This window comes from Crinia signifera, chromosome 5 (genome assembly GCF_055691185.1).
Source record: "Crinia signifera chromosome 5, ASM5569118v1, whole genome shotgun sequence".
Lineage (NCBI taxonomy): Eukaryota > Metazoa > Chordata > Amphibia > Anura > Myobatrachidae > Crinia > Crinia signifera.
The window spans coordinates 70106377-70133610 of NC_139221.1; the positions used below are offsets into that span (position 1 = coordinate 70106377).

General features: G+C 45.6%; 2 protein-coding genes across 5 annotated transcripts in view; both read right to left on the reverse strand.

The window, feature by feature from the left end:
* Positions 1–7024, reverse strand: part of LOC146079479 (chloride channel protein C-like) — a 151913-nt gene extending 144889 nt beyond the window's left edge. For all 3 annotated transcript variants that reach the window (XR_014474555.1, XM_083186247.1, XM_083186248.1), the window contains exon 1: positions 6670–7024. Coding sequence is in view for 2 of the 3 variants with exons in the window: in XM_083186247.1 (XP_083042373.1) it covers positions 6670–6899 (230 nt within the window). In the remaining variant the exon portion in view is untranslated. The remainder of the gene's footprint in view (positions 1–6669) is intronic.
* Positions 1–27234, reverse strand: part of MCM4 (minichromosome maintenance complex component 4) — a 372932-nt gene that overhangs the window by 286476 nt on the left and 59222 nt on the right. The gene's annotated exons all lie outside the window — the stretch shown is intronic.

The window sequence follows — 27234 nt, forward strand, 5'->3', positions numbered from 1 at the left end:
TTGCCGTAGTTATGCGACTGCTGATGACAAGGGGCCCATTAACCCTTTGAGTGCCAAGTGAATTTGCTGAAAAATTGATGTGAAAATTGCCCAGCAAACTATTTTATTCATCATGATGACCTGTAATGATTACCTTATATAGGAAATATAATCTTTTATTACACAACATTTTTTCTTTTAATTTATATAACAAATGTGTTAAACTCTATTTCCAAAATGTTTGTCTGTAAATATGACACAGAGATGGACACTGAGTAGGCCCAGAAAGCCTAGCGGCCCAGTCATGGGTTAATAAGACTCTGCATAGGGGCGGGACTCACAGGGGGCAGGTGACATTGTGGGACACATGGAATGGATCTCGTGGACACAGAACACATTGTGGGACTCATGGGGTGGATCGTGGGGTTTACAAGATGCATTGTAGGACTCAGAGGGGGCAGAACTGCGGTGCTATCCAGTGCCTGCTCTCATCGCATTGGATTTACCAAGTCAGACTTAGCTGCCTCCTACTGTTACACAGCACGGCCCTCCGAGACAGGATTGTATCTAGGGGTCCCAATGCTCCTTGCAGAGTAAAGGACTAGCACCCCATAAACACATATTTTCAGAACAATTACCCTCTCTATTTGTTTTCCACTCAGACCTCCTACACCACCACCATTAACCACCATTAACCCTCTCACTTCCACTAACTGCACTCAAACCTTTCCCAACCTTTCCCCCCCCCCCCCCCCCCCCAGCCTGCACTGCATTCCTGCATGCACAATAACACTCAGGTCAAATCAGAGCGCTAACACAACACAATATCCCTGCTAGTGTATTATCCACATCTTCATCTAAATTATTGCAGGAAAAATCAGGGCTGGATAATGAATATGACCCTTAGTTTCAATACTGGAACTAATATCCTTTAGTTGCCAATCATATCAGAGTGGTTCACAATTGTGTATCTATTTTCATGTTATTCTGATCAACCTGTGCCAGGACTGTAAAAAAACAAGCAGTACAAAAGAAATTTGTTGAACCTCCTTTGAAAAGCAGTAAGTTACTTCTATTAAAGCTTGGTCCCTACATTTAGGGAATGGTTGATCTTTAAAATATAGCAAACTGGGAAGCATTATTTTTTACACCTTACAATGATAATCTCCAAAGGTTTCTCTTATTTTATAGTCTATTAGCAAATTAAGGCCCTTATTCTGATCGGTGCGGCCGGAGCCGATTATGCGGCCAGGACCGTGCGTGCGAAACCCCGCCTTCCATACGGATCGCCAACTCCGTCCGTATGCGGTAAGAAGCTGTCCGAACGGACCGCACGTGTATTTTTCACGGAATACGCCTCCTCCATCTAAGGGAACCTCCCCCATCATTCGATGGTCGCAGACCATCGAATGCAGGACCGTGTGCTCCACCAGCACCCACAACCTCAGACCACACGGACATTTTTCCGTGCAAAAGCAGGGATCTGGGCGGGCAGCTGACATCCGGCGATGTCATATGTCCGCCCCCTACACGTGCGTCACGGCCGCATTACCATGCGTACGCCCAGCATTTGCATGGGAACTCCCATGAAACGCAGGGCGTATGCATATGGTAATGAGCCCAAATAGCCCTTCACGCCCCTCTCCACCCCCTGTTCGGAGTGTTCACATTTCATGCGGGATTTGGCCGTACGCCCCGCTCGCACATGCGCAGAGACGCCTCTGCACATGCGCAGACACAAAACATCGGCGGGCCGAACGCACGCGGATATATCCGCACCGATCAGAATAAGGGCCTAAGTGAATTATTTGTAGGAGTACAGGTATGAAAGCTGCATGCTTAGCATGATCTACTTTTCAAAATCTCTCTGGATGGAAATTTTTGCAATAAGGAATATTGATCGGCCCTGAATGCAGCACTTTAGGATTTTTACCTTTGTCTGTTTGCAATAATAAAAACCTGTAGCAGGGGTGTAACTAGAGCTTAATGGGCCCCATATGGGGGGGGGGGGGGTTTCAACACAATTGCGCTGCTAGGTGCATATAGTAAAAAATATATAATAAAAACTCCAAGTCTAGTGGGGGTATGACCAGAAATACAGACTTCTCCTGACGTGTCTCCAAAGCTCCACCTTCTAACTCAGTTTCCAGCCGCATAGCTGACCTCCAGTGTTTGCCGCTAATCCAAAGCCGGCGTTCCACGCGGCCACCGGCATACTTCAATCTCAGCTGCCGCCTCACTAGCTCTGACGAGCACCAGACACACAAGCCGCCACCGTGTTAAGTCCCCCGGATCACCATACAAGGGGACGCAGGCTGCAAACGCCACGGAGCGCTACTGAGCGCTATCATCACAGCTGTTACTCATACAGTTCTCTCTGGCTGCCTGTCCCTGCCTCCTGGAGGGACACTTGGGTTGAGCTAAACGAACATCTATTTGGCTCCCCGTTACCATCAATCACCTGGGTGAGAAAAATTCTTAAATTACCCTACCTTACTAATAACAGGAACTGCCTTATCACCTAGTGCATGTCTGCCTACATGCTAAATTGGCATCATTGATTCATGACTGCATGATATTTTGATTCATTTAATTTTTGGAACTGAGCTTAACCCATTTATTGGGATCTTACCTTACTATACCTTGGAGACACCCTCTTACTATTCAAGATTTATTCTTATATGTTTTTTATATTTTAGTGATATTGTATATGTATATGTGCTTATAAAAATTATTTTTACATTTATAAAATAATACTATTTACAAGCGTGTCCAGTGTCATTCCTTTCTGGTCATACCCCCACTAGACTTGGAGTTTTTATTATATATTTTTTACTATATGCACCTAGCAGCGCAATTGTGTTGAAACCCCCCCAAATGTTCTGTCTATCTATATGAGCTTGGCGAGCTCACTCAACACGTGCAGCAGCTGGTTTATTGTCTAACAGGTGTCTATTATACAGCACCATTATATTATTTTATATATATATTTTTTTCATTGGAGCGCCAGGTAAGTGAATTAGTGGATGCCATTTGGTACCCCTCCTAATTCACAACCTTTGTCCTTAATGGGCCCCATAGCAAAATACTTGCTATGGGCCCCCCACCCGGGAGAGAGAGGAGAGACAGCAACAGTGTGAGAGAGAGTGAAGGAAGGACAGTGACAGAGAGAGAGAAAGAGGGACAGTAACGAGGAGAGGGAGAAGGAGAGAAAGTGACAAGGAAAGAGAGGAGAGACAGGAATGGGGAGCGAGAGCGACAGTGAGAGAATAGAGGCACAGTGACAAGGAGAGGTAGTGATGGGCAGAGAGACGGAAGAGAGTGACGGTGAGAGAGAGGAGGGACAGTGACTCTGAGATAGAGAGGTACAGTGACGGCGAGAGGGACAGTGAGAGAGTGACAGAGGAGAGACAGTGATGGTGAGACCGAAAGTGACAGTGAGAGAGAGGAGAGACAGTGATGGTGAGGAGAATCAGTGACTAGGAGATACGAAGAGAGAGCGACAGGGAGAGAGAGATATATAAAATACATCACTGTAAAATAATGTAATAATTATAATTTGAATATATTATACATATTTTTAGGTTCTTATGCCACATAGACCCCTCTAGCCCCCCTGCCTAGCCTGACACTGCAGGGATGAAAAAGGGGCAGATGTACACTTTACATTTAGGAGGGTGGGGGGGAGTAGGTGAAAATCAACACCGACTCCTCCCACAGCCGACTACTGGGCAGGACACTGGGCTACTGGTCTGGTTGTGGCATGGGCTAAGGCAGCAACTTACCAGAAGAGAGACGTCCTCTTCCTCCTGTGTACCCGAAGCACGTCCATGGTGGGGAACATTTTGCTTCCTCTGCAGCACCCCGGGGGGGACTGGGACCGTTGATTCTCACACTCGGGCAGGTGACTCACAAGCGGGTGCGCGAAAGTCTCACAGCAGTTCAATATAATTCAGCAGTCCAGCTTGGACGTTGCTAGGCAACTGATAACAATGGCAGGCCCGCGGAGTAATACTCTGTCTCTAGCTGCTGCGCCTGTGATTACTCCATGCGCAGGGTGTCATAAAATGTGTGGGCGGGGTTTAGATCGCAGATTCACGGGGCCTCTAACGCTGAGTCCCGTCAATGGCTGCTGCTGCTGCTTCCCGACATTGCCGCCTCTCCGCCATCGCTGTGCCCGTCAATGGCTGCTGCTGCTGCCTGACATTGCCGCCTCTCCGCCATTGCTGTGCGTACTGCATGTGCCCCCCCCCCAGACTCCAATGGCTCTGCACTTCCAAGCAAAGGGTCTGCTGAGTGCTGAGTATAGCACTCAGGCACTGGTCCGCACTCAGCCTGGCTGAATGGGAGGGCGCACAGCCGGACTGCAGGAGTCGGGCGGTGTGTGTTTAAATTTGTTTGCCCCTCCCCCCATCATCAGTGCTCACCTGCGGTGCCCGCCGATTGTTCTCCTGCGCTGCCTCTCGCACTCCGCTGCTGGGTCAAACACGTCACTGTAGAGTATCATCCCCCTTTGCCGGCGTCTCCTTACTCCGCTGAGAGCTCTCCATGTGGGGCACAGCAGTGCTGTGACTGCTGTCATCTCCCTGCACTGTGGCGCCACCACCATAGAGGGCGCCTGGAGCTTGAGCTCCACCGGCACCACCCTCGCTACGCCTCTGCTCATTCCATAACCAATGTTCTATAGCTGATTTTATAACCATGTATAAATCTGCTTTTGCGGACATTGGAGATCATACTCAATATAATATGTCATCAGCAGTATATAACATTAAGCCCCAGAGAGATAATATCCCCTACGATATGACATAAAAAATTATATATATTCTCATCTTTTGTACCTTGTACACATCAAACAGACGTAGGAATGAGGTTTACGATTATAAGTCTATTTTTCTATTGAGAATCGTCTTCTATAGGAACAGTAGTTCCTATGGAGAATCATTGCTGGACTAACATTATATAGGGGATTGATCTTATTTGGAATACATAATTTAATTGATCTCATCTATACATCACAGATGATATTCTCTTTGACATATCTGCTATTCCATATACAGTATATACTGTAGTGGTAATCACTACCTGTATCTCACTACCAATGTTCCCTCTAATTTTACGAAGACTGTGTGCGGCAAAAGATTTTGGCTGTGCAACTTTGGAAGGAAATTTAAATTTTTGTGCGTCACTTCTATATATAACTGGAAAATGACGTTCAGCATTTGTGTTAACTTTACTTCAAAATTATATTAAACATTTAAACATTCAAAACACAGCACACAATGTAGTTAATGGGTGAAACACACATTAATTGAGTCCACAACTGCAAAAAGCGACCACTGCTGCTTTGTGCGCTCTGTTGTAATGTCTGTGTGCACGTTCACACACGCGCACAGCTTAGAGGGAACACTGCTCACTACCCTAACTGTTGTTTAGTAGATGTAGATTTAGACATATATTTATTTACTGTTTCTTATATAGCGCAGCAGGTTCCGTTGTACTTTACAATAGTAGACAGTGATAAAATAAACTGGGTAACAACAGACAGACTTGGAGGTAAGAGGGCCCTGCTGCAAGCTTACAATCTATAGGGATATAGGAGGGAAACACAAGGACAGGCATCAGTAATAGCATAGCTTGTAGGTCCAGTAGGGAAGCTATATAATACATAAGTGCCTCAGAGGGTTATGTGTGTGCTATGTAAATATGATAGGTTCGCCTGAAGAGGTGAGTTTTCAGGGAACACTTGAAAGTTTGGAGGCTAGTGGAGAGTCTTATTGTGCGTGGAAGGGCATTCCATAGGGCGGGAGCAGCCCGATGAAAGTCCTGTAACAGTGAATGGGAGCTAGTGATCTGTGCAGAAGAGAGACGCAGATCTTGTGCAGAGCGGAATGGTCGAGATGGGAGATATTTTGTGATAAGTAAGAAGATATATGTTGGTGCAGTATGGTTAATAGCTTTATATGCTAGCAGAAGGGTTTTATATTGAATACGGTAAGATACAGACATTGGAGACCTGCTCTCTATTTTGTGTCTACTGAGTGACCGAATCAGGCTTGCTCATGGATTACGGTAGACACTGACATGGATTATGATCTTAGGTCATCAGAGAGGTCATTAATACTGGAAACCAGCAGCCAACTACTGGAACCAATTGAGAGAAATTCAGATCCATTAAGCTGGAACCAGTGCTTCCAAACTCAGGAGCTGGACAGAAGGTAACTCAGAAACCAATTGCCAATTGGGATCAAATAAAGATAGTAATATTTGAGTACCAGCGATTGGTCCATGGAGCTTGCACCCTCTAAGAGTCCAAGTCCCCAGCACCAGCAGTCAACCACTTCACTAAAAACTCAGCACAAACCTCAACACTCAGTGAAAAGACCCTCAGTACAAGAAATACCATCGGCGGTCATATTGGTAGTCCGATTAGCAGAAAGTCCTAGAGGCCGGCTTACAGCAGTCATGATGAGAAGTATAGTGTATGCCCTAGTATCTTGTAGTGTATGGGGGCATTGCGATTATAAGACATTCGCTCCACCTCTCATACAATTCATTGGATTTTATTTCTTCAGCCAACAATATACTAGTTCTCAACATGTGGTCCTTATATATTTCCATAAAATAATGTTTTAATTATTTTCTTAATCATACACAATTATACAATAAGTAGCCCCAGGTTTAACTTACTGGGTCGATGTGTTGGAGTCCTTGATTCGAGTATATCCAGACCTGAAGCAAGCTGCAAAGAAAATAGGGAAGTTTAGTATTCCTAAATTGTGTAAATTTTGTGTTTGTTTGCTATTTAACAATGCATTAGATCTGTTATTTTTCTTTTCAAATTCTTCAAAATACTCCCAGTTGTCGCTGTCATAACCATTTCCATAGACAGACAGAGGATTACTATGCATCAGTAGCATTGATGCCTATCAGGACAGGAGACCCATCATTCCATTTACAAATAATGGTATCTAAAATTGAGAACTTTTATCTGGCTCCCACTAATGTATTTTGTACATATGGCACAATTATATCTTAAAGCAGCTCTCTGTTCCGTACCTAATACCAAGCAGATAAACACTCTGGGTGAGCGTTAAACACAAGACACGCTGATCAAGAAGACCAAAGGGCTTGACAACGGTACTTATGTATTATCTGGGCTCCCATGTTAAATGCACCCCATTTTTTCATACCCCTACTATCCAACTACGCATGGAGTTGACTTTATATAGTGTGGCGAGCGCAGCGAGCCACCATGCCCGAAGCGTGGCGAGCGCAGCGAGCCCTGCGAGGGGAAGCGGTCTCATAAGAAAAACGGGAGCCCAGATATTACATAAGTACCGGAATTTACTTAAGCTTTGGCAAGAGTAAACTGATATCAGACTGGGTCGTATTGAGTCTAGTAATAGTATTATAGAATTTAACACATATGGGAAAAGGTATTAAACCTTCTAAATAGGCCAAGTGAGATGTTTAACATAGCAACCAATGTACTATCCTTTATCTAGCACAGTCTAGAAAGTTCTAGAATCTGGTTGCTGTGGTCAAACAGCTCCGCTTGTCCACTTTAGAACATTTGACAAAACTTTCCAATAATGTAACTTTATTCACCATTAACACTTTAACAAACAATTCTCAAGGCATATGCCATTTAAACAAACAGTAGCAGACAGAACACTTATATATATCTTACGTTGATAAATATAAATTATCATTTTAAAATGTTTTTAAAACAGTCTTACGGCCAAAACAAACAGAGGATGAACAGCAACCCTTAGTTCTAAAATTCAACAGACCCTTGTCACCCTGCTTACTGAGGCAAAGCAGGATACCCAGTAATGCTGGACATTCCCATGGGCGCGGCCACAGCCCGCCGGCCGGCGAATGATCAATTCACCGTGGCCACTCACACAATGCAGCTGCACATGCGCATAAATGGTTATGCGTATGTACTGTTGCAAAATATCGCTCCCCTGTGCGAACGCGCAGAGGAGCGATCAGTCCAGAATGAGGGCCATAGCATGTAGCATCCCTGGTAAGATATAATGTACCCCTGCATGGTGTAACTTGGCCAAAGTAATACTGAGCAAATATTAATGCCTAAAAAAATATATTTCCCCCCATGTAATCAATCCCTCCAAAGTACAGGTTGTGCCCACTTATTGTATACACAGCAGAATGTTCTTCTCCCAAGAAATACTACAAAAAAAGGATACAATTTGCAACTAATAGTAATGCTCACCAACATAAAATGTGCCCCAGTAGTAAAATACAGGTGTAATGTATTCAGTGATAGTCCCTAGAACACAGGTTCTGAAACTCGGTCCTCAGGACCCCACACAGTGCATGTTTTGCAGGTCTCCTCACAGAAACACAAATGAAATAATTAGCTCCACCTGTGGATCTTTTAAAATGTGTCAATGAGTAATGAATGCACTTGTGCACCTGCCGGGTGACCTGGAAAACGTGAACTGTGTGGGGACCGAGTTACAGAACCCCTGCCCTAGAAGATATTCATGCCCAACAGGAGCTGTTGTTATCCAGTCAGCCCTGACAGTGCTGCCTCTATCTGTGACTGCCAAGGTGCTGCTGGTTGCTGATTGCAGGACAGGTCTTTGCAGCTCTGTTGCTCCTCTTGGAAGCAGACACAACTGCTACTTATTTGTAGCTGGTAAAGAAAAAAAGGCTTAAATAAAAAATGACAGTCCCTCAGACCCAATGGGGCTACTGTGCAGTTGCAGAAGATTCAGGGGTCAAGAAACTTTTTTCACTTTGCCCCAAAATATATTTAGAAACGCCGACGGTACCCCCTTAATTTGAAAAGAAGGAAATCATATATTTGTAAAACTACTCCCACATACTGGAGTCAGGCCACCTCAATGCACTACTACCACATACTGGAGTCTGGCCACCTCAATGCACTATTCCCACATACTGGAGTCTGGCCACCTCAATGCACTATTCCCACATTCTGGAATCAGGCCACCTCAATGCACTACTCCCACATACTGGAGCCTGGCCACCTCAATGCACTACTCCCACATACTGGAGTCAGGCCACCTCAATGCACTACTACCACATACTGGAGTCTGGCCACCTCAATGCACTATTCCCACATACTGGAGTCTGGCCACCTCAATGCACTATTCCCACATTCTGGAATCAGGCCACCTCAATGCACTACTCCCACATACTGGAGCCTGGCCACCTCAATGCACTACTCCCACATACTGGAGTCAGGCCACCTCAATGCACTACTCCCACATACTGGAGTCTGGCCACCTCAATGCACTACTCCCACATACTGGAGTCCGGCCACCTCAATGCACTTCTCCCACATACTGGAGTCTGGCCACCTCAATGCACTACTCCCACATACTGGAGTCTTTCCACCTCAATGCACTACTCCCACATACTGGAGGTCTGGCCACCTCAATGCACTACTCCCACATACTGGAGTCAGGCCACCTCAATGCACTACTCCCACATACTGGAGTCAGGCCACCTCAAAGCACTACTCCAACATACTGGAGCCTGGCCACCTCAATGCACTACTCCCACATACTGGAGTCTGGCCACCTCAATGCACTACTCCCACATACTGGAGTCCGGCCACCTCAATGCACTTCTCCCACATACTGGAGTCAGGCCACCTCAATGCACTACTCCAACATACTGGAGCCTGGCCACCTCAATGCACTACTCCCACATACTAGAGTCTGGCCACCTCAATGCTCTACTCCCACATACTGGAGTCTGGCCACCTCAATGCACTACTACCACATACTGGAGTCTGGCCACCTCAATGCACTATTCCCACATTCTGGAATCAGGCCACCTCAATGCACTACTCCCACATACTGGAGCCTGGCCACCTCAATGCACTACTCCCACATACTGGAGTCAGGCCACCTCAATGCACTACTCCCACATACTGGAGTCTGGCCACCTCAATGCACTACTCCCACATACTGGAGTCTGGCCACCTCAATGCACTACTCCCACATACTGGAGTCTGGCCACCTCTCACAATGAGGTCATGTGTCAGTTATCTGGTTTCTTAACTTCTCAACAATTTCACAAGTATTTTCTGCCAAATACAAACTGTACATCCATATAAAGAAGTGTCCTTTGTACAGTAAATAAATGATCTCTTACTAATACATGCTCATCAACATCCAATACGAGACATGTCAGTTTAAGCTAACATCTTAATTCATTGTAAAGAGGCACACACATCTACACACTTAACAACACAAACCAGCCCATATACACCTGAAACTTCAATTACCAACACACACTCATATTAGAACAACCATATATACTAACAGGTATATACAAGTTGTGATCACTATGAATTATCCCAAGAGCTGTTACAGTGGGCCATTCATGATATATAAAGTTTGATAGATTGTTACCTGAAATCATGGTGTGTACGATACAGTAAGTCACAGTTCACCTTTTCCTTATGAAATAATCCTTTTTAGAACACTTCTTTGGTCCAATTTGAAAGCAACATTCCCGAGAGCCCTCTCTGTTGATCCATCAACAACTTTACTGGGCTAAAAGAATATCAAAGCTTCATTTTTTTTTGTTTAAAGTAATAACATTAGCAAAATGTAAGAATGCTTACATCCCCCACCTCTTCTTATTTAAGCAAACTCCATTACTTGAAGGGGGAAATTTACTAAGATGTATTCCACTTCACATGTGATGTTGCGATGGGCAACCAATCAGAATCTACTTCTTATTTAGCACCCTCTAGAACAGTGGTAGCCAACTCCAGTCCTCAAGAGCTATCAACAGTTCACGTTTTCTAGATCACCTGGCTGGGGCACAGGTGCACTGATTACTGACTGACCCATTATAAATGATCCACAGGTGGAGCTAATTACTTCACTTATGATTCTGTGAGGAGATCTGGAAAAAGTAAACTGTTGGAAGCTCTCGAGGACTGGAGTTGGCTACCCCTGTTCTAGAAGATAATAGACAGGATCTGATTGGTTGCCCATAGCAACATTACATGTGAAGTACAATACACATCTTAGTAAATTACCCCCGTATTGTCTTAAGCGAATTGGATTGCAGTTTTTGTAACATCACTGGTTCATATTATTCATGAATATGTGCAGCAGGCCACAATGGCAGGTATTCAATGCCGGTGCGAGCGGCCGGCGAGGGGGTTAAACTGCGAGGATCACAGAAAACCAGTGATCCTCGCAGTTTAACCCCCGCGCCGGCCGCTCGCACTATGCAACGTTCCGGGGGAATCCTCGCCGTCACAGAACGGCAAGGATTCCCCTAAACTGCGAGAGCCGAGGCTAGTGCAGCAAACTCGCTGTAATTAGCCTCGATTCTCGCAGTTTTTGGAGGCACATTCGCAAATTCCCCCTCGCTCAAAAAACGGAGCGAGGGGGAATTTGCGAATGAGGGGGGTCAGTTGAATACTGACAGGGTGAGCGGTGACTGCGAGCAAAAAGTCCTTCTCGCAGTCACCGCTCGCCCACGGCATTGAATATATGCCAATATATTTCTGGACAACTTTTCCAAAATAAATACATAAACAAACAAACAAACAAACATACTCTTATCTGGCTTGGGGTGAAATGGAAAACAGATTCTGCCACCCAGAAAAAAACAAAAAAAAAATGACTCCAACTATCCCAAATGTGTCAGCGCTCAGATCTTCCTGACAGTAATAGATGCCTATGGGGCCAATTCTGCTGAAGTCCATTTTACAATCGGGGGACAATTAATATTTATGGGTACCCCCTGAAACCAACCATAAATATTATTAAATAGGCCCCTAAGACCTCTGGAACACACACACACACACACATCTCCCAATGAATAATTATGCACTTGTAGACATTTATTTTGCATATTTTGACCAGTAAAGAGATGTGGCCAAATGTATTCGTCTCCGAGTTCATGGGCCATGCGGGATGCTGACCTAACAATGAGGTTTTTTTAGAAGGGAAATCAAAGGAAAAACCATGCCTTGTAAGGTATTGCCCCTTAAAAAAAAAAACGTAGAATTTGGCTGGCATGTTGCACAACCACTGAACTCAGAGATTATTACATTTGGCGCTGTAATTTTTCATGGGATTTTCTGTAAAAAGCTCAAAAATGTGTTTAATTATGCAGGACATGTTACAGACGAGAAATTTCTATCTCACTCAAAAACTAGTAAATATCACATTACATACATTTTTTGGTACTTGTTTCCTAGCACGGCGCCGGTCGTGGGTCATTGCATACCTTAAGTTAATTATGGCATGTGATGCGACCGACGCAATTTAACATTGAATGCATTGTATTCAATGTTAAATTCCTATGTAAAATCGAGTCCATTGTATGCCATTATAATGGCATACAATGCGAACCATGCGATGGACCCGATTTTACATAGGGAACAACGTCGGCGTGGAGTTGATTTTATATAGTGTGGCGAGCGTAGCGAGGGGATGCGCAATACCTGTGAAGTAATGTGCGTGCGCTCGCCACGCTTCGGGCTCGGTGGCTCGCTGCGCTTGCCACACTATATAAAATCAACTCCACGCCGACGTGGATAGTGGGGGTATGAAAAGGTCGGAGGACGCGTACCGCCGCCCCTCACGGGCTCGCTACACTTGCCACGCTTCGGGTTGGCGTTCATCGTGGGGTGGCGTTAACAATGGGGGGGCATTTGACCCTTCAGGGTCGGGCTACAATGAAAATTGGGGTCTGGGGGGCATTTAACATTGGGCCCAATGTAAAATCGGGTCTCAGGGACCATTTTACATTGGTTCGAATGTAAAAATCGCATCGATCGCATCGCATGCGATTTGGTTGCATGCGACTGACGCGATTTTATAGGACCCGATGGATACAATTTTAATCGCTGGCGCCGTGCTAGGAAACAAGTACCCATTTTTTTGTAACCTAAAATGATCTGGCATCTTAGTTTGGAAAAAAAACACTTAATTATTATTATTTTTTCATTTGCATGCTGAAAATAGGTTGCGATACAAGGATTAAGATTGCTAGCAGTCAAATCTATATACAGGTCGGGTCTCCCTTAAACATAAATTCCAAAAATATTCTGAAAACCGTGTTTTTTTGGAATATTTTGGGGTGGGGGGGTCGGGGTGTTGGTCTTGGTCCTCCACCCCTTTTTTTTCATTCCTACCTCCTTCCCTGATGTCCACGGTGGCCTCCGGGATCCTCTTCAGCGGCATCTCCGGTTCCAGGGGTGCATTGTGGGAGTGCCCGTGCCCGCTAGTGATGTCACGGCACACTTGCGCAATGCACCGCTGGGACCGGAGATGCCGGGATGTTGGGGGACCACCGGGGCACCACAAGGGGACCAGGTAAGTATGGGGAAAAAATATATACCAAAATCTGAAAAAATCCTTGGTACTTGTGTAGTTTCAAGGCGGCAGGCTACGCTACGTTTTCGGCGTAGGCTAAACTACGTTGTCAGCGTAGCCCAATGGCTGCCTAGCATAGTGACTCCACGGCAGCCCTGCGTAGTCAGCATAGTGTCCCGGTCAGGCAGCTAGTCACCGTACTGTCCCTGGGAGCTGCAGCTCTGTCCCCAGTGTCCCTGGCAAGCCTACTGAACGCCTCTCACACAGCGTCGGTAACCGCTAGATCCCCTGTGCTGGCAGACGGCAGCGGAGAGGGGATCATGCGGGCACCAGCGGAAAGGTGCTCCATCTGTCTGAGACGCAGGAGGATCTCAGATGCTTTTGCGTCTCAGTAACGATTGCCGCAGGGTACGGCAACCCTGCGGACAGGGTTAGGGGTTCGGTAGCAGGGGATGCGGTGCAATAAAGCACATATTTGCCAGTGCTCCATGTTACATACTGGCAAATGCCTCCATTACCATCCCCCGTTATCCACGCCAGCCCGAAGCGTGGCGAGCGTAGCGATACACGCGAGGGGACGCGGTACGCGTCCTCCTAACTTGACCATACTCCCACTATCCACGTTGACACGGAGTTGATTTTATAAAGTGTGGCGAGCGCAGGGAGCCACCGACCCGGAAGCGGGCGAGCGCAGCAAGCCCTGCGAGGGGACGCGGAATACACGTCAAGAAATCCACGGCCATTGGCCACACTTAATAATATCAATTACACGCCGACGTGGATAGCGGGGTATGTACAAGTTGGGAGGACACGCGAGGGGCGGCGGTACGCGTCCTCCGACCTTTTCATACCCCCACTATCCACGTCGGCGTGGAGTTGATTTTGTATAGTGTTGCGAGCGTAGCGAGGGGATGCGCAATACCTGTGAAGTAATGTGCGTGCGCTCGCCACGCTTCGGGCTCGGTGGCTCGCTGCGCTTGCCACACTATATAAAATCAACTCCACGCCGACGTGGATAGTGGGGGTATGAAAAGGTCGGAGGACGCGTACCGCCGCCCGTCACAGGCTCGCTACGCTCGCCATGCTTTGGGTTGGCGTTCGGAGAGGGGATCATGCGGGCACCAGCGGAAAGGCGCTCCATCTGTCTGAGACGCAGGAGGATCTCAGATGCTTTTGCATCTCAGTAACGATTGCCGCAGGGTAAGGCAACCCTGCGGACAGGGTTAGGGGTTCGGTAGCAGGGGATGCGGTGCAATAAAGCACATATTTGCCAGTGCTCCATGTTACATACTGGCAAATGCCTCCATTACCATCCCCCGCTATCCACGCCAGCCCGAAGCGTGGCGAGCGTAGCGATACACGCGAGGGGACGCGGTACGCGTCCTCCTAACTTGACCATACTCCCACTATCCACGTTGACACGGAGTTGATTTTATAAAGTGTGGCGAGCGCAGGGAGCCACCGACCCGGAAGCGGGCGAGCGCAGCAAGCCCTGCGAGGGGATGCGGAATACACGTCAAGAAATCCGCGGCCGTTGGTCACACTTTATAATATCAACTCCACGCCGACGTGGATAGCGGGGTATGAACAAGTTGGGAGGACACATACCGCGTCCGCTCGCCACGCTTCGGGCTGCCGTGGATAGTGGGGGGTTTTCAGGAGCACATTCACACCTGTCATGTCAGGCAGGTTAAAATGGTCAATTGTTCCCACAAAATGTAATAAGCGCTGACTGACTACGCAAATTGCGTAACGCTGACTGACTACGCTAACTACGTAAGCTCTGGCTAGCCGCGAACGGGCGGGAACAGATACTGACAGGGACGCCTGACTGACTATGCTAACTTCTTGAGCGGCCACAGGAACACACTCTATTAACTACGCTAATGTTGATTCTGACAGGGACGCTGTCTACATTGGCCGCAGGAACACTACGCTGATTCTGACAGGGACGCTACGCTAACTACGTAACTGCCGCCGTGAAACTACACAAGTACCAAATCCTTTATCCAAAATGCTCATGGTCCCCAGCATTTAGTATACTGAACCTGTATTAATAGCATAAAGGAAATTTCTATGCTGTTGCCTGAGCAGGGCACATCATATACCAATTTAAAGCTTTTGGTCTGTAGATGTGTAGAATTACATTGACATTATAATTGGTTAAGGATTTATGCTGCAAAAGGTCTGCCAGCCAATCACAATGCATCACAATTGAGCACTTTTAAAATGTGGCAGTTGGTCAACGCTGCTTGTGCACCTGCCGAGTGACCTGGACCATGTGAACTGTTGGGAGGTCTGGAAACTGTGACAGTTATGTGCTGACATCCACTAAGCAGGGTTACCATGGGGTATCTCACTCCTAAGGGGGTAAAACCTTTGTCCGGTGGAAAATGGGAACACCATTTTAACTTTATGCAGTTAATTAAAGGCCAACATATTTGTAGTTTGGTTTAAATGTAGAAATTAGTATGGTGCTGGTGAGAAGCAACAGCACCAGGTGACAGTTTTTTGGGGGAGAGAGAGGTTAGCTGGCTTTGTATACTTTTAGTTGAGCAAAAGGTAATAGAGAATAGGGATTGGGAAAACATACAGTAACAATAGAATTAGCTTCAATTAAATCTAGAATAGTGATTTTTTTAAACTTTTTTTTGTTGGGGGGGGGGGGGCAAGGGCGTCTGGATTTCTACTTACAGCACTTATGCACAAGTCCTATTTTTTGATTGGATAAACACAGGGTGTTTGGCAGGACAGTTAATTGAGAGCCTTTGTGAAATGGACTCCTCCTTATATCTTGGGTGTAACATCATGTAACACTGTGCAACCAGAAAGGAAAATCATTGTGTTTACTGTAAACGTAATGTTGCTGAAACAATGTCCAGCTCTCATCACTAACAGATGTTGACAGTACAAATAAGTGTGTAATGTTCTAATTGTGATCTCATCTGACGTCAAAACAAAAGATTGCAGTAAACAAATAATAGTAAACCTGAATTACAGATAATCTGCATAGCAATGAAGGACATTAAGATCATTTAAAACATAAAGCTACTACTATTATATAGTTCATTAATTTGTATATAAAAGGTTATAGAAAACAGATTCACATTATTAAAAACAAATTTCTTCAGGATGTAGCCCTTCTGCCACCCGGATGCGCACAGAGTCTATTCCCTGCAGGCAGAAGAGTAGCAGCGGCAAAATGGGGCCACGCCCCCAAAATGTTGGAAGCATGGGAAGGTTTCGCTGGACTACCAATGAAAGTTGGGAGGTATGGAGTAGCCTCTATTGTCAAGTCCTTTCAGCAGTGGTATAGCTCCTGTACCTCATCCTGAGGGAGAATGATCAAATTATATCACAGTCTGTAAAATGACAGTAGAAGATGTTGGTTGGTATGTGAAACTTCTCCTTAGTAACTCTCTCCAAACTTGTAATACAGTCCAAGTTCACGGGATGTCAGCCGAATTCGGACATTTTTTAAAGCGACAATCATTAAAAGGCCTTGCAAATGTTTGCACTTTAAAGAAAATGCTGGCATTTGGATGGGATTCTGCACCTTCGGCGATCTCACACTGTAGTATATCCGGCTGTATGTCTCCAAATATTCACAGAAGCCTCAGCAACAGAGTACAGATTTTTTTTGGCCTCCTTCCACAACCCCCCTGGTTGTCCCTTTTCTCTCCCCTACACAATAACAAAACACGACAGGCTGCTCCCCCTGCACAATAACAAAACTCCACAGGCTGCTCCCCCTGCACAATAACAAGACTGAGGAGTCAGGACACCACATGCTTCTCTAAGAAAAATTCTCTGGGAGAAGCCTTTGGTGTCTTCACTCCTCAGTCCTGTTCTCCCCCTGTATATATGCTATTTACCTGAGGCTGTGAAGCTGATTTCACCGCCACCGGATGAACACTGAGGCTGCAGGCCTGCAGCACTAGCAGAGGGAAGTAATGTACACGCACAAGCCGACTGGAAGTAGAAAGTATGGTGCCATGTGAGGATCAGCAGAGGCAGGCTGCCCTGCTTCCTTCCTGGCTTCTCCTCCTGCCCCTTGTCCCGACCGATGCCCCACACTCTGTAGCAGCCTCCTGCAATGTCTAGACAGGTCCTCAGTGCAGGAGGCTGGCGGCCATGTTCCCGAAGCCGTGGCCAGCGCCGCCGAACAGAGGAGAGTCCCAGCCGGCACCAGCCCACCTGGCCATCGGCACTTCTGGCATTTGCCAGAAGGCCTGATGGCCAGTCCGTCCCTGGCTGGCTCTCCTGTCCAGCATTCCAGCAATGGCACTCACACACAGTAACTTAAAATCTTGTTTAATAAGCAGTGGCGTAACTATAGACCCGCAGCAGCGGGGAGACGCTGAGTAAGTGAGGGCGCCGGGGGTCTGCGGGGCTAATGCTGCGCAGCACTGCCGCTGGGACCTGCTTACCTCCCACCGGTCCCGGCGCTGCTAGTGTCTTCTGCTCTGCCTTTTAATGAAATTGAACAAAATGTCCACCCCTTACAGCAGACACCTTATGGTCTGCTCTTAGGGGCAGCAATTTTATGAAGGTCATTTTTCATTAGAAGCGCCGGGACCACAGACTTGTAGATCTGCAGTCCCGACCAAAGACCCCGCAGCGGGGCCAGACGGAGGGGTAAGGCAGGGCTGGGGGGGCTGCAGGACGAAATTCCCGTGGGTGGGCTGCCGGCTGAAATTCAGGGGGGGGGGGCACTGATTTTACAGTTACGCCACTGTCAATAAGGTTATTGGGCGAGAAGAGTCAACCTTCTCTGCATCTTTGTTAAGTTTGGGAAGTAAGATTGTATGTGCATCGTTGAAATCTGGATAACTGGAATTCACTGATGGGAGGAGTTGGAAGAGCGCTGACAGATCAGAGAGCAATTTCTCTCGCAGAATTTTATAGTACTCACTGAAACGTCTGGTCCTGGGGATTTATTAAGTTTCAAAGCTTTTATGGTTAAGCAAATTTCACTTTCCGATATGTCATCCTCTAGGACTTCCCTCTGTGAATCAGACAATTTTTGCATCATAGCTTCCTTGATATTTAGAGAGACAATTTTTGCATCATAGCTTCCTTGATATTTAGAGAGACAATTTTTGCATCATAGCTTCCTTGATATTTAGAATGACTTTTAATTTTGTCTCTACGGTTTTTACGTCTGCGAGATATTAAGGCAATGATATGCCCTCGCATGACTGCTTTGGATGCTGACCAGACGAGAACAGGGCTAGATTTATGGCATGAATTTGTTTCTGAATACTCTTTTCATTTAGATCCTCCACTGATGGCTTCAGTCCAGGCTGCTGAGTAGCTAGTTAGCGTGCTACAATCTTCCTCAGCAGCTGCAGACCTGGGTCTCTGCCTATTGGCAGGCTCCCTCAGACCCGCCGGCTCTAGGCTGCCATCTAGGTTGCTTAGTGGTAGATCCGCCTCTGCTTTTAACACAATACGTTTCTTCGCTGTTCTTATATATACTTCTCTCTCCATAAATACGTGTTTCTTTGATTTTATATAATTCGTATTGGATTAAGTCATTTTATCATTAAAATCGAGGCACTACCATTCTTATTCTATTTTTGAGGTGTTACTACCATAAATACTTCATTTTATTATAAGGTTGTACTGCTTTATCATTTATTTGAACTGGTTATGTTTAGTTATGTAATGAGACATCATAGTGGGACATCAATGTTTTATTTTTATTATAATTATTCTGGAACCCACAGATATCCCATAGATTTCAGAAAGGGGACAATGGTTTTTTTACACTGAGAGGATCATTTCTTGGTGGGTTGGCACCAGCCCTCATAACTAATGAGACGGAGGGGCAATTAAAAATGTTTCTATCCTCTTACAATCACCTATATTCTTTTGTGTACTTTTATTTGGCAGACATTGGGGCAGATGTATTAAGCCTGGTAAAGTGATAAAGGGGGGTATTCAATCCCCGCCGCGATTTCTGTCAGGGGAAATAGCGGCGGGCACCTATTTAATGCTGTCGTTCCGACAGCCTTGAAGAGGTAGTATAACAGAACTAACCAGACTTTAAAAGCAGTCAGGCCCATTTTGCCGAAAACGGACATGGATTGTCGAGATCATAGTTGGATCTCGACAATCCATGGTCATTTTCACAGACACGCCCTCTTTTAACTGCTCGGCAGGCAGGTCATTGAATCACGCCTGCCGATAAATGGGTGAGCGGAACGAAATGGGGACAGGGTCCCCACTGTCGGGACATACTGACACTCGGAAAATGGGATTCAATAACCCCCAAAGTGGTGATAACGCACCAATCAGCTGTGTTTGAAAAATGACAGTAATGAGTTGATTAGGTGATGCATTATAACCTTCCACTTTATCACTGCTTTATTACTACTTTATCACTTTACCAGGCTTAATACATCTTCCCCATTGTTTCTTATTTGCAGCACATTGCAACCAATGACTTCTATTCTTGAAAATTAGAAAATCAGGATGGATTCAGGTTTTCTGACGATTTTCCACCTGTGATTTGGCAATTTACAGTTCACCCGATATAGAAACCTTTCCCACATTTTAATTAGATATTTTTACACACTAAGCTGAGGAGACATTGGAAACTCCTTAATGTTTGAGCATCTCATATGAGGATTGTAATAAGCATGTAATAAAAAATAAGCATCGGCAAATTTAAAACTGTGTGTGTATTGCAAAATAAAGAAAATTATGGAAATAACTCTATATGATTAATGAATACAATAATGCAATAAAAAGAAAAGAACGCAATAAAGAAACCTAGTTCCTATAATTGAAAATGTGCAAGAGATGCAAAACTACTGAGTCAGGATAGAACATGAGAACATTATATAGGAAAAATTTGATGAGAGCAGTAAATGTTATGAATACATAAACACTATGCCGTGGTACATTTTTAAACACAGAAACAAAGTTCATAGCTTTTAATGTCCAAAATTAAAGTTTTAAAGATGAATTGCCTGATGTGCAAGTAAGGATAGAAGAGGGTAACACAAAAATATAATCATGAATATACATACTGTAGGGGGAAATTTACTAAGAATACGATTAATATTCTTAATATGAATGAATACGACCGCCATCGGTCCTATTTTTACTGAAATACAAACCGTAAATAAAGCAGGTTTACTAATCTGACGTATTTACGATTCGTATTTGGCCGATGGCGTAGGCGGCCGTATGTCGCCGGATTCGTATTTAAAGGCCGAATATAAGGCCGCTAAATACAAATACGAGTTGGCAGCCTGCACAGATCAGTCAGATCCATGAAGTCACATTGCCCATTATTGGTACATTGAGTATCAGGGACACTATTTCCAGATGTGTCTTGAGTCTGATTTGTTTCAATTAAGCACTCCATTTTGCTGTAAAAAAAATTCTCCATCTGATCAACATGACAACAGGCCTCAGGAAGTGATTACAATGTGCATCGGGGACTAAGTGCTTCTGTATTATAACATGCTGTTCTGATAAAAAGAAACCTTACTTTTTGCTTCCATCTAAAATGTGAGCATTGTCTCTGCCTTGTCACTACTTGGGATTACTTAATGTAAATCTATCTATCCATCTATAGAAGTGACGCACACTGTAAAAGTAAAAATGTCCCAACCCCAAATGTAGTAAGGGTGGAAAGCCACAGGTAATTAACAGTACAAAGTATACACAAACTCCCATATACAGGGATAGAAGACCAGAACACTTCAGTTTTTGATAGACACACACAGGGCCGGCTCTACCATTAGGCAGCTGCCTAGGGCGGCAGGATCTGGGGGGCACCACCAAGTCTGCCTATCAAAAAAACAAGGATGTCTATGGAGATCTTTGTTGTACTTAATGCAGGTGTCTGCTGTGGAACTTCTAAGACCTCACCTCCATGCTTTCCCTTGGGGCATACTTCCTTTGTTGGCCCCTCCTCCTTGTACTCTATTGTGGATGGCAAAGGGGGGCCTCCAGGGGACTTACCCAGTTTCCTGGGGGAGGGGGGGGGGGGACCTGAGAGTGTCTTCGTTTTGAGTGTACATGCAAGTGGCGGCGCGGGCTAAACATGACAAGCACCGCTGCGTGTCAACCAGAATAAGGTCCTTGGTCTGTGGTGCAGAAGAGGGTCTCTAAGTCTTTCATTTCTTCCTTGTTTAAGGACAGTTCATAAAAGGTCTACCATAGAGGGTATCTGGTGTCCACCCATCTTCATCTAAGCAACATGGTCAACTCTGCCACATACCAGTGTTAGAGAGGAGGTGGCAAGGTAGGTACTTACTCACATATTTGGTGGTCATGGCCAAGGATAGTTAAGGAAGTTACCCATCTCCTGTCAGAAGTTCTTAAGGGATCCCTGGCCAAGTCCTGGCATTTTCTCCTTGCTGCCTACTAGAAGGCCTGAAAAACACATGCTGACAAGCTTTCCCATATTATAACGTGGCTTGATGTTTGATTGATAGACAATGGAAGTGTATTGAACCACCTTCTTGTCAACAGCATATATTAAATTCACCACTTTGGAGCAATTGAGGAAATAACTGCTTACTTACACAATACTGCCCATAAATTTCTAAAGTTTTGGTGCGACTGGATTTTATATAACACCTCTTTATTTTCAAACCTCTAGCTTTAATACTAGTGGGACTTGTCCCTGCTGCTGTTATTCTTGGATCATTTTTTCTTACCTTTTTCTTGTCAGAGTTATTAACAACATCATTTTACTTTATCCCAAAATATGCAATCTACAGTAGTCCACTTGTCTGTCGAGTAAAGTGCATTGTTTAGTTACCCCACTAGATGTCACTGTATTCACATATCCTGCTCTCTCCAAATCACTACGGAAATTCCTGGGCAGTATAAAGTAAAAAGCTCACAGCACAACAGGTACACATTGCAAAATAAGAGACAATAAAGGATAGATTGGCAAACAGGTGCTCCACTGTTGCGCAATACAAAATTTGACATGTAAAAGCAATACTGCCAATACACAAATCACAACAATTCTAGATAATGCCATAGGTTGTAGATAACATATAGCGTCAGCATGTGCTAAGCGAGGCAAAGAGCCTGTGCTCTCTACTCCCACCTGCCTGGTCTCTGTAGCAGGGGAAGACGCAATGTATCAAAGGCATATAAAGTTAGGAATGGGTTGGACGAAGACATCATGGTCACTTTCAAACTTGCTTTGCATGTACACCACGCTGAGCAGCCCAAAAAGGTGCAAATGGCTGGGTGAAATGAGAGTTAATTCAGGTCGGAAGACCCGCTGCCAAATAGGCTTGGGTGATCATTAGTCGGAGCCACAAGGCCCAGGTCTGTTTGGAGGATGAGGAAATCATATAATGCAAACTCCAACCGACATAAATCCTTATTGCGATCCACAGCAACACTGAGAGCTCGAACAACATCCAGAGAAGCTTCCACAGCGGACTCAAATCAAAATAGGACGGAACAACAATCTTCAGAGTAATAAGAAACTATTTAACAACCTTTGGCATATATCCAAAAGCAAGTTTTGGGGATGGCCCTATCCTTGAGGAAAATAAGAAAGGGCAATTAGTAATATAGGGCACCAAGGTGGGACATGCAATAGCCAGTAAAAAGACAGTCTACCACATTAGCCAATGTAAATCAACCATGTCCAAAGGCTCAAAAAGGCCCAAAGAACCAAGGGCAGCTTCTTTAGGTGGTACAAACAGCAGTTAAACATGAAGGACACCTTTAACAAATATATGTCTGTACGTCCAGCAATACTGCAGTCGGTCTTTAAAAAGGCACAGAAAGTGAGAAAAGAGCTTAAGGCCCAATTTCAGACCTGTTTGTAGAAATTAAAGGATCTGCAAGAGCCAAAAAAATGATCCGACATTAAAACCCCTGGTCGACACCAGGCAAAGCAGGAATGCCAAATTTGGTTGGTGATTTGTGGAAGACAAAGGCTACGGAGTCGAATACAATTGATTTTTTTTAGAAAACCCCATTCACCCTCAGGACAGATGTCTCAAGAGCCACATGGTCAAAAGTGAGCCATGATAAATCAGGATGAAGAAATGGAGCCAGTAATAGAGTATGTGGCTATAGATGAAGATGCATAGAGGCATCAGTGAGATATTGAAGATCGATGTTCCATGCCCGCCTTCGCCAGTTTGGAGCCACTTGCCTCAGTTCCAGGTTGACATTCCTGACCACCTGGCATGTCCAGTGATAAGTGACTACCCCTAAGCCTGAAGACTGGCTTCAGTGGTGAGAAGGATTCAGTCCTGGACCCAAAATGTACAAGCCCTGTCCAGGTGGGATCATGTAGCCACTACAAAAGGTGAACCTCCGGCGAGAGGACTATTGTTTGCATCTTGATGGGTCGGTGTGACCTGTTCCACCGGGTCAAGGCCTCCAGCTGTTGTGGACAGTAGAGGAACTGAGCACATGCTACCATTTCAAAAGTGGAGACTAAAGTCCCTAGAAGACACATGCAAGCAAGAACAATCTTCTCTTCCAGTAGCCAATGATAAACATACTTTGTGAAGACATCACAGTATCATTGCCCGGTGTGGAAAACAAAGATGTCCAGAATGTTTTTTATTTTGTTTGGGGGGGGGGGGGGAGAGACACACACCCAAAAGAATGCGGTCCTGTAGCACTTTGTATACAGACTCAGGGACATACAGAAAAGGGGATTTTGTACTTACTGTGAAATCCTTTTCTCAGACTCCATAGGTGACACTGGAGAGTTACAGTGGGGAATAGAAGGGTGACCACAGGGAGCATGGGCACTTTAGAATAAATTAACAGTGACTAAATCCTCCCCTTCTACTTCCTCTCCTAGGCAGTCTTGCAGAAATGTGCCCAGAGGGAGCTGGAAGTAACAAAGCACACTTCAAAGAGGAGGTTAAACATAACACAAGTCACACACACCAACATTCATAAGAGAATGAGCATAACAAACATTGCTGAGAAGTGTGTAGAGCAGGCCTTGACAAATTTCTTTAAAATCTGGGAGCCAGGATGAAAGTGTAGGAGCAGGACAAACCAAATATAGGGACAGTGCGCTGCGAAGGCGCGCACCAAAAATGTACACCGTAATGCCTATTACACATGTACACACACCCATTACATATTATACTACGTGCCATAATGCCCATTACACATTATGCCACACCGTAATACCTACTGTATATCATAATATGCCATACGTCATAATGCCCATTGCATATACCACACGCTGTAATTCACATTAAGCGGTATACCAAACACCATAATGCCTATTACATATAATGACACATAAGTTACGCTCACCAACATGCTCGTTTCTATGGATTTCATGCTCTTTGCCAGGTGGTTAACATGGTCTGCCAGGCGGTTTACCTGGGCTGCAAGGGGTAATGCACGTTGTAATGGGGATATCCTGTTCAGCCAGGGCTTAATGCTCGTTGTCATGGGGTTAACCTGGTCTGCCAGGGCTTAATGCTCGTTGTCACAGGGTTATCCTGGTCTACCAGGGGTGATGCTCGTTGTCATGGAGTTATCCTGGTCTGCCATGGGTTAACCTGGTCTGCCAGGGCTTAATGCTCGTTGTCACAGGGTTATCCTGGTCTGCCAGGGGTGGTGCTCGTTGTCATGGAGTTATCCTGGTCTGCCAGGGGTTAACCTGGTCTGCCAGGGCTTAATGCAAACTGTTGGCTCACGATGCCGGCTGCTTGAGTAGTTCTGAAAATAGCCGCGCTGCCGCTGTGGCGGACATGCTCTAGTGCTCTTGTACAGCGGAGAGGGGGGAGCGAGGAGGAGGCTTACGACAACTCTGCTCGGCTCTCTCTGGAAGCGCACCCGGCCTTGACCAGATTCTGCTTCCTCCAAAAAACTGCTGCAGAAAACGCCTAGAAATCAGAGTGGGTACATAAGATAAAATATTTGATGTTTTCAGCATGTTCTGATCTAAATGCACATATCACCATACTATAAATGTTGAGGCGTCCCAGCAATTAGACCAATTATTGACATCTAACACTTTCCTCTATATCTTTGACATTAAGTTTTGATACTTAATTACTGATTATCGCGTCCACTCATAGACAGTCACGGGTTTCAAAAATATCACCCATAATAGGATAACCTGTGCCCCCTTTTTTTGCATAAGTGACCATTAACTAGTATTCTTACTACAGAAAATAAAACAAAAACAACCAAATTGTAAATCACACACAGAGCATGTGCTTTTAAACTTTTATTGTTCAATGTTTGTTAAATAGTTTAGGTGACAAATTTCGGTACTTGTTTCCTAGCACGGCCACACCGATTAAGATCGGGGTGGTCGTGCTGAAAAAAATCGGGTCGATCGCATCGCATGCGATTTGGTCGCATGCAATGCGATCGACGCGACCGACCGATTTTTGACCCGATTTTTTTCATTGAATCCAATGTAAATTGGGTCCCTGGGACCCAATTTTACATTGTATTCAATGAAAAAAAATCCCAACCCCCCCAAATTGAAGCGCGTAAACAGCAGCCCACGATAGACGCATACCCGAAGCGTGGCGAGCGCAGCGAGCCCGCGAGGGGCGGCGGTACGCGTCCTCCGACCTTTTCATGCCCTACTATCCACTAGGGCGTGGAGTGAGAATAGAATAGTGTGGCGAGCGCAGCGAGCCACCGAGCCCGAAGCGTGGCGAGCGCAGCGCGCCCCGCGAGGGGACGCGGATACCTTCACAGGTAAACGCGTCCCTTCGCGGGCTTCACAGGTGTCCGCGTCGCCACGGACACCTGTGAAGCCCGCAAGGGGACGCGTATAACTGTGAAGGTATCCGCGTCCCCTCGCGGGGCTCGCTGCGCTCGCCACGCTTCGGGCTCGGTGGCTCGCTGCGCTCGCCACACTATTCTATTCTCACTCCACGCCCTAGTGGATAGTAGGGCATGAAAAGGTCGGAGGACGCGTACCGCCGCCCCTCGCGGGCTCGCTGCGCTCGCCACGCTTCGGGTTGGCGTCTATCGTGGGGCGACGACGGGGACATCTATAATGTAAAATGGGTCATATGGACCCATTTCACATTTTTTGACATTTTTACACCATTTCAATGTTAAAAATTTTTTTAACATTGAATCCTATGCAAAAATCGGGGGCATCGCGTCGGGACCAATGTTAATGGTCCCGACCGACGCGATGCCCCCGATATTTTACCTTTCCCGACAAGATTTCAATGTTAAAATATTTTTTAACATTGAAGTCTATGGAAATATCGGGGGCATCGCGTCGGTCGCGTCGGGACCAATGTTAATGGTCCCGACCGACGCGATGCCCCCGATATTTTATCCTAGCCGGCAAAATGGACCTGATTTCAAAAGAAATCGGGTCCATCGTGGGTAATAGTGTCCCTTAAGTAAGGGACACGATTACTCACGATTGTGGCCGTGCTAGGAAACAAGTACCCATATTTCACTTGAACGGTTTTATCAATACTAAATAAAAGGTAAATTTTAGTTCGAATCGATTACTTTCTTTCAGTGCGCCAGCCAAAAAGACAATCCTTCTCTTTTTGTACGTACTTATTGTCTTTGGCAGCACCCCCATCTTATCTTAACTGTAATCTAACACAGTAATTACAGCTGGGGAACTAAAACTATCATCAAATAAGCTAGTGCAGAAGTAATCCCAATTGCTCCCCCATTTCCCCCCCCCTTTTTTCAGTATAAGGAAAGGGACCAAACCTGATGATAAAACAACAGGCGGCCTCCCACCCTGTGATCCCCTGAGACAGGGCTGGGAGAGTCCTGCAGAGAGCTTGGAGGTAGCCTTTGCATCCAGGATGGGTGTGGTAGAGGCACCTCTGCTCTTCCTCGGAATCCCCGAGAACTGACTGCACCTCCTCTTGATCTACCTCTAAACTTGGGTGTAGGGCGAAAGGAACGGAGGAACTGG